Source organism: Berghia stephanieae, chromosome 5 (genome assembly GCF_034508935.2).
Source record: "Berghia stephanieae isolate SIO BIC M18660-M18661 chromosome 5, UCSD_Bste_1.3, whole genome shotgun sequence".
Taxonomy (NCBI): Eukaryota; Metazoa; Mollusca; class Gastropoda; order Nudibranchia; family Aeolidiidae; genus Berghia; species Berghia stephanieae.
The window spans coordinates 47,033,716-47,043,116 of record NC_088364.1 but is presented as its reverse complement, the minus strand read 5'-3'; the positions used below and the strand labels follow the sequence as shown (position 1 = coordinate 47,043,116).

Here is a 9,401-nt window from a genome sequence, read left to right as displayed (position 1 = left end):
ACAAACGAGATATTCTTAATCCAAACATATCAAACGTTGCGTCTTTACTCAGATATTGTATTTCTGAACATGATTTTGAAAAATCATTGTTATCTTTTTTGGTTCCTAGGTCATATTTATAAAATGTTGACAGTCTACATATAAGGATTTGTTTCATTTGTGTTTTGATTTTGAAAGAAATCCAATAAAGAGTCTTAGAGAAACAAGCCAACAAAATGCGGCGAGTTTTTTTTGTGACCACCTGATACATATATATATATATATATATATATATATATATATATATATATATATATATATATATATATATATATATATATATTATATATATAATATATATATATATATATATATATATATATATATATATATATATATATATTAAATAATATATGCAGGTCTGATATGAACGCAATTTTGAGCTTAGTTTAACATTGTTGTAATGGACAATATTTTGCTCATTTCTTAAAGATTTCCATTACAATAATGAGCCCATAAAAACATGGGTTATCAGGCCTGCAAATAAGTGCACGTCGACTCATCACACACAAAAACAATTACAGCACAAAATCACTAGTATGTTGCTTTATTACTGGTGTGTTCCAGTTAAGAATGTAATCGGTACTCACCTTTGATGCACCAGCAATGAAAAATTTATTTATCTCTTGATGTCGAGTGTCTTTGCTATAAGCATCCACAGCGTCCATGGCCCTCACTACGGCCTATCCGTGTAAAACAGTAAAATAGAATAAATAAAAATAAGGATGAATTCATTATTCCAGAATTATAATTAGATATATATGCTGTAGAGAGTTCAACAATATAAAACAATGCAAAGGCGCTTTACCTTTGCTACGTTTCTATTTCCAGTAGTTATTCGTCATTCATTAGGCGATGTGGCAAGCCGCTCTCTAAAAAACAGCATGTATTCAAAATTTTGGCCAGAGAATTCGTCCTTCATATCTCGAATAATCGAATTGACCCTGATCTTGACAAACCTTCTCTAACCTTGGACTTCGCAAACCCAGGTTTTAGAATGTTTACCAAGATGAGGGTCATTTTAATTGATTGATAAACCTTGGAGGACGTTTTCTGACCAAATTTTGAAATACGTGCTTTTCCAGCAAAGGACTGGTTAAAATGATCAGATGTATGAAATTTGTGGTTTTTGCATTTCATTCATCAAACTATATACAGTCTTTTCAACAACAAAAATGGAGCATTCATATTGTGCTATATTCACTTAACGTGCGAAAAGCGCTTTACAATGATTTCCTTGCCAACCGCAAGTAAGACGAAATATGACGACTGTTAGGCGATATTACAAGTTTTCCGACAGACAACGATGAAACGGCCATGTACTCATTCTCCATCTATGAGATAATATGAATAAGGAACCCGTTCCAAGGACTCAACTGTGCGCTGCTGAGGAAAAGACTCGAACCCTGGCCCTTCCGTTCCGAATGCGCGTGTCATACCACAATGCCACAAAGCGCTTTGCATTTACAGAGTACTTACAGAATATACACATTATCTCTTGCAATAGACAATGTAACTAATTTTGGCCAATGGAACCTTATAGAACAAAGGAATTAAATAATCTTATAGAAGCGTCAGTGTCTTGCAGCTTGGGTTTCCTCTGCGATTTATTCGTCAATGAAAAAAATGGAGCTTTTATATAGAGCGATATCCAATAAACGTGCTCAAAGCGCTTTACAAAGGGTCCCTGACCAACAGCAATACGTAACATGTTGAACGAGACATAAAGCCTGTTAGGCGATATTACCATTTTTTCCCCGACAGAAACAACGCTGTTAACGGTCAGGTTCTCATTTTACACCTGAGTCTGATGAGAGAATGTGAGTAAAGCGCCTTGTCCAAGAACTCTACTATGCGCAGCGAGTGTCATACCACAAGACCAACATCTTGACTTACATGACTTGTTGACGTCCACCTTCTAATCAACCAACTTGGACTTCGGCAGATTCTCTAATTCAATTGGTGAAATCCTTCCATTGGTTTCGATCCTCTGCGAGGGTCCGTAGATTCTGTAAGTCTCGATTGTTTAAAGACGCTTCATGAGTATATTATTGTCTGAATGTTTGTTCTTGATCTGCCTCGAAATTTGTCTTGATCTGATTGTGTCAAATAACATTTCATGGCTTTGATTGCGGAATAATGTTGCCTCTTTCAAGAATATGACCAAATACTCTCCATTTCTCAATTGTGTTTCTTATATTAGGGTTGAAAGTGGTGCTTCCTTGCATTTCTAGTAAGTGATTTTCATATAATATAGAACGTACCTTAGTCATAGCCAAATGCACAAGAGCTTGTGGCTGTTTGGGGTTTAACATGAATTCTCTCCATGACCAAGACACTAAGGCATCTTCTGTCCTCCTTCGACGTGTGGGGTCACTCTAATTGAAAGAAAATGAATATGTTGAGATATGCACACATTTTTACTGAAATAATGGCCTGAAATAGTCCATTTGATAGATTCCTTTGTGGTTAAAATTATAAGTACAACGTCATTGAATTTGTACAACACAGGCTTTATTCCTGTAAAAAACAAACAAAAACAACAAAAAATAAATATATAAATTTTTTTTTAAAAATTTAAAAACTCATAAACACACATACAAAAAAAACTACAATAAACAAACGAGGGGAATAAAGATAAAGACTTTCCGTGGTCTCCTTCCACCTCTGCCTTTTGTGTCTTCCAGAAACTGAAAAAGTATTCTGGCTATGTCGTTTGATCGGGTCTGATCGTCGCCTTCGTAAACTAAAGTCCAGATACTGAACAAAAATGTACGTCACAAAAGAAGACGACGATCACCAAACAGAAGTGAACAGGGAGTTGTTGTTAGAAGTGCTCAGGGAAACAAATGATGTTAGTAGTTGAGCTCTTGATTACAACTAACAATTAAGTTTTTCCCGTGATCCTCGTCTTCTTTTATGACGAATTTGTTGGGTTAAGTGTCAGGTCATGAGTTTAGGGGGGCTACTGTCTGATTCACTTGTGGTACCGCCTTTTGGTCTCACTGGTCAAACATGGCTTCCTTGTTCCATGTGAAATGGAAGGCTGGACACTTTCGGCCAATAGTATTTTTAATGTGACTTGTCGCCTAAAATTGGTGCATTATCGGGGATATCAGGATGTCAAAAAATGAATTTAAAATTTAAACGACCCGAAAAAGGAAATATAATTATTTGGCACTTTAAAAGGTTACAATGTTCATTCTAATAGATGAAACCAATAGATTTAATCTAAAATTGATATTTTGATTTTAAATTCAACCTCTTTTTTATTTTTCTCAACGAAACAAACGCTTTCATTGCAGTGTTGATTAAAACTATGAAATTGCAAAAACCTTACTTGGAACTAAATACGGAAATCTTTTTGGGTTGTTGAAGCTTGTTTTTTCTTTTCCCAATGATATATTATTGTCAAAATATCTATTCAAATTTCACGCTTTTCTTTAAATTATATTATTTAATTTTCAAAATATACAATGAATTTGCATTGAATGACGGTTGTATTTGCAGAAAAGGACTTCAGATTTTTCTTCCTTAAATTTTAGCCAACACGCTCTTGACAATTCCAAGACCATTTTCCAAGGAAAGACTAGATCAATTACATCCACTTATTTAATTGACATAATATAGAGCTGTGTGTCACAACATTCGTATGATAATTAATTGATATCATGCTGTCCTATGACACCATCTAGTGGTTTGGTATAAGTATTTGTGTAAAAGGGTACGCCAGAATTTTTTCATGAAATCTCAGATTAAATACTTAATTATTTTAAGGTCAACGGACTATTCTTTATTATAAAAAGCTGTTGACAATACACTTTCAATACACGTATCATTATAGTTAAAGATGATTTTTAAAACAAAAAGATAGTAAGGTTTAATTTGAAACACTTCTTTGGTGTACGAAACTTATTTTAGACGTTATTTAAAAAGTGAAAGAAAGTGACTATACATGAGTTTCGAAAACATTCGGGATAGCCTACATGTCTTTAAAATTGTCCAAAAGGGAAGAAAAGTCAAGACGTCACACCTTCTACTTTTCCGGTTCCAAAATCTTTGAAAGTATGTACGTATCTAGTCATTCAGAGGACTAATAATCAGTAAGTTAAAAATTGAATCACAAGGTGGCAAAAATAATTTTTGTAGTGGGATGTACGACCATAAGCAGAGTACGTAAACGTGCGAGGGTGGATTCTTTTTTGATACATAAATCTAATCGAGAAAAGAAGATGCCATCACTCTGAAACCAGAAGATAATTTCCAGTGCTCCAGAAGATATATTTTACACTTTCATTGAGACTGGAACCAGTTTTTTGACAACACACTTTTGTTTCCCACTGGATTAGATAGGCAGGTTTGATTTTTTTTAAATACTCACCATAAAAGCAATAGGCTGGTTGGGGATTTGGTTGAGTACGACTACGACAGACTGAGTACTGACTGCGACCATAATCATTACACTAACATATAAATCACGTTCATCGGGAACCCTGATGAAGATAGAAAAATAATAATAATGTGAGAAGATCATTCGCAAACTTGGTATAAATTATAAAAAACGTTTTATTAAAACGATATCTCAGTTTAAAGCACTCGCTATTTAGAATTAAACATATATTATCTGAGAGGGATGGGATTGTCACGAAGTATATATTTTTACAGGTCTGACATCCGAAGCCACTTATGGGCCTAGTTTAACATTGTTGTAATGGACAATATTTTCATGATCCTAAATGAAGAAGATAACGGATTAGATGGAATGGTATCGTTAGCCTATGTCCCTACACAGACCGAGCGAAGAGAAAAAAAAACCCTGAAAAAAAACCCAAATACAAACCAAAAAAAAAATAAAAAACCAACATCAAAAAAGCAAAACCAGCAAACAAAAAGACTGAGACAACCAAATAGAAACAATAATAAAAGAAAAAAAATCAAAAGAAAAAATTTAGGAAAACAAAAAAACCCACTAAAATAAAAAAAAACAACAACATTAAAACAGAAAAAAAGACAAAAGAATACCAGTTAAAAGTGCAATCCCTTATTCACTCAGTGAATTCCGCTCTCCCATAATCATCATCATCATATAATAATAATAATAATAATAATATAATAATAATATATAATATAATAATAATAATAATAATAATAATAATAATATAATAATAATAATAAAATAATAATAAATTAATAATAATAATAATAATATAATAATAATAATAATAATAATAATAATAATAATAATAATAATAATAATAATAATAATAATAATAATAATAATAATAATATTACCATAATTCCCTTTATTCATCCCAGCAGGGAAATTTGTTTTAGGGTCTATTCCAAGGGAAAACTGAGCGCTGCAAATTGAGCTAGGGCGAGTTGACTTGCTCAAGGCCACACAGCCTTTTGGATACGAAGTAAAGACCGTACCGCTGAGCCATCATCATCGTTGTAATGTGGTATTTAAGGTAGAGGTTAGGTTGTTTGTTTTTTTATTTAAGAAAATTTTATGTAAAAATTCTCCACACCATTCGAGCGTTTTACATAAGTTGTCAGCTCCAGCAGTCATAAAATCGTCCTATTATTAACATTAAATTATAGAGGTCTGCAAGTCCTATGATTTCCCCGTTACATATTACATGAAGATATTAAATTGCATTGATTAGTGACTAGTATAGATAGTTCGAAGATGACGTCACTCAGGCCTTTGTTATTGTTTTTGCCATCCGCGTTTGTGAGTTGTTCTCACTAAACTGTAATAACCAGACTATAAAAGTTCATGGTTACACAGAGTTTGTGTGTTGGTCCGTTATACTTCCGGATGGCAATGTTGTGAACTCCTTGGCCAAGCGCATTCTATCTATAGCTGTCTAAGGATATAACCTTCACAATACAGTAATGAATATAACAAGTTCCAGTCCCACTTATAATTGACAATAAAAGTAAGTCGGATTTATTCTGTTTTAAATGGTATGTTATATATTTACAGGTGTTTTCTTCATGGGGCACTAACAAAAACCACATAACTTTATTATTTTTGAGAGTCTTATCTTGTGGCAGCCGAGGTGCTTAGCCGAACTGGCCGTCACTCAGGTCTTGATTGTAGGGGTGGCGTTTGATGCAATGGTGTGAGGTTGGACCGCTCTTCCTATGTCCATACTAGGGAGAGATTGAAATCTCTTATTACTGAATATCTCACCACTCAAACGGATAAAAGACTTGTCCGTTCTTGATAGATATTTTTGTGGAAAAGAATGTACCGTTGTAGGGTGCATGTTTTATAATGCTCGCGCGACCTGTTCCTTTCCCATGGGTCTTTATTTTGAAGATAGGGTGGTGAAAAGGGGGTGGGGTGGGGGGGGGGGGGGGGGGCTGTCTTCCAGATGTCTAACACCTAATTTTTCCATTGTCCGGTATTGGCGGAGTATGAGCGACACGGGTGGAGAAGTGTTTTCTCTCATGTAGGTGTGAAGTTTACGTCCTTACCTAGGGGAGGTAATTCCGTGTCAATCAAGTTGTCACGGCCGGTAAATACCTTATCGATATTTTCACTTGTGACAATCATCCTCATTATTATTATTATTATTATTATTATTATTATTATTATTATTATTATTATTATTATTATTATTATTATTATTATTATTATTATATTATATTATTATTATTATTATTATTATTATTATTATTATTATTATTATTATTATTATTATTATTATTATTATTATTATTATCAGCAACATCATCATCATCATATTATCACTGTTTTCGATTAAACACTTTTCTGAATTAAAAGAAAATTAATCATGTGATTAAAGAAACAAAGAAACAGACAACGCATTTTTCACCTACTTGTTATCATTGTGTCCGTCGGAAATAAAAAGCAAAGACGTGTCATTCACCTTTATCTGTTTCGGGACGATGATCACGACATAGTGCCACCAGATGGGATGGTTGCTGAATGTACCTGGAAAAAAACAACATAGGAGACTGTGTTTCTCTCGTTGCAATGCATCATGGCAATCTATTAAAATTGATGCATTTTTGCCAGTTTCTTATAGTACGAGTCCTGGGTTATTAAATCGTAACCCGCTGTGCATAAACCTTTGAACATGACGTCATTTACCGTATATTTTATTAAAATTAGTGAAGTGAACGGTTCAGTAGTTCTATTTTTATCTATTTTTTAAAACCTCACAAAACAGTTTTGTTAGTTTTTTTTTTTTTTTTGTTTGTTTTTTTTGCGTCTGTCATCGACCGATAATAATAATAATAATAATAATAATAATAATAAATAATAAATAATAATAATAATAAGAAGAAGAAGAAGAAGAAGAAGAAGAGAAGAAGAAGAAGAAGAAGAAGAAGAAGAAGAAGAAGAAGAAGAAGAAGAAGAAAGAAGAAGAAGAAGAAGAAGAAGAAGAAGAAGAAAGAAGAAGAAGAAGAAGAAGAAGAAGAAAAGAAGAAGAAGAAGAAGAAGAAGAAGAAGAAGAAGAAGAAGAAGAAGAAGAAGAAGAATATATATGGGCCTAGTTTAACGTTGTAGTAATGGAAAATATTTTGCGTTCTTTTTTGGAGATTTCCATTACAATAACTATGAGCACATAATAAATTAGGTCATCAGGCCTAACATTACAAATAAATAACGACGTACCGCGCCTATTCCATATACCGACAGTTCTAGGCGCTCTTTCATTACAATAATCAATGCTACCATTTCGTATTAAAAACCAAACAAACCATAAAAAAATAAACAAACAAACAAAAATACGACAAAAGACATCCATACACAGAGAAAAAACCTATTTAACAGGAGTTGTTGTAATCTATTAAATATTTTCTAATAAATTAGGTCTTAATATTTGTCATAAAAGTAGATTATGAATTGCATTTTCTTAGAGAAATTGGAAGAGAGTTCAAGATAGAAGGCGCAACTTGAGAAAATGGTCCATCAGAAAACATTTTGGGGACTTTTTGGGACAGCTCATAGGAGATGATCACTAGATCTTAAAGTTCTGGAAGGAGAGTACAATGATATAAGGTTGCATACCTTTTAATATGAAGGAGCAGTTTTGTTGATACATTTAAAACAAATGATAGCAATTTTAGATTGAGTCTTAATTCAACAGGAAGCCAGTGAAATGGCAAATAACCCTAGCAGAATGATTTTGGATGCATTGCAGTTTATGAAAGAGATAATTTTGAATATTATAAAAAAACGAATTACATGTAGATAATCTGTCCTAGAAAGTATGAACAATGAAACAAGCGTTTTAGGGCAGAACTACCATTTTATTGAAGAACACAGGGTGTGTTATTTGGTTACCATTGCATATACTGTGTTGTTTTTTAAAAACAACGGCAGTGTACTGTTTAAAAACTTTGATAATTGTGAAATCTTTCTTCATTCAAAAGGCAGTGTTTTACACAAGGTGTTGGTGTATTCTATCATGAATAAGTTATTCTGAAAAAAATATACCTAAGTTTCTAGCATTTTCTGTGAAACAGATCATTTCCTTATTAATCACAATAAAGTTGTTTTGAACGGAGTTTGTGAGATTTTTTTTTTTTTCGATTAAAGAAAAGGACTTCAGTTTTTCTTAATTTAATTTCAATTTGTTCTCAGACATCCAATTCTTAACAACTTTAATGTAATTTTCCATGGAAGAGACTAGGCAACTCGCATCCGTTGGTTTAGCTGATAACCATAACCCATTGCCAAATTAAGCACTTCCCTATCACCTCAGGCAATCAGTCCCACAGATCCTGAGCATCGCTCAAAATTTTAACACGGGCGATTGAAAAAAATGCATTGGGTCGTCAGGTGTTGCTATGCAATTCTTTCATCAATGTGTCAAAATATTGTGATAAATACTCACTAACTGTGGGACTGACTTATTTGTCTGTTAGGCATGTACTAAAGGTTGCTATGGAATTAAGGAACGTTTCCCAGGCCTTTTCGTTGACAGGAAATAATTAGTCAAGTCAGGGGGACGGAACGAGCTAAATGGCAGGTGTTATTCTGATTGGTTCAAAGCTTGGTAACGCGAGAACCATCAATAGGGTAGAGAAGTAACGTCACACCCTCTAATCGTAGCGAGATGTATGTGCAGATTCTTAGGATTACAAGACGTAAAAGAGCGAGGATGCATTATCTTCATTATTTATTTATCTTACTCTTAATAGGTCAGCAGATTGAGTCAAATTTCACTTGCAAGTCACCAGTTTCGGGACTTTTTATTTATTGGCACTCTCTTGAAGCATGTCATTGTCTAAAGCTAAAGCCAAATACACTTCATGCCTGCGTTGAGGAAGTAATACGTTTGAAGTACCTTCCCCGAGGTTGAAAGAATTTGGTT

The 9,401-nt window shown here is 33.4% G+C and overlaps 1 protein-coding gene across 1 annotated transcript in view; it reads right to left on the bottom strand.

Annotated features, from left to right (window-relative positions):
• LOC144973046 (autocrine proliferation repressor protein A-like) overlaps nt 1-7,009 on the bottom strand; it is a gene marked incomplete at its 5' end in the record, with an annotated part of 16,658 nt that extends 9,649 nt beyond the window's left edge. Inside the window, 4 exon segments of the mRNA XM_078915014.1 lie at nt 630-722; nt 2,304-2,417; nt 4,421-4,532; nt 6,895-7,009. Coding sequence (XP_078771140.1) covers nt 630-722; nt 2,304-2,417; nt 4,421-4,532; nt 6,895-7,009 — 434 coding nt within the window.
• Between the last annotated feature and the right edge of the window lie 2,392 nt (nt 7,010-9,401).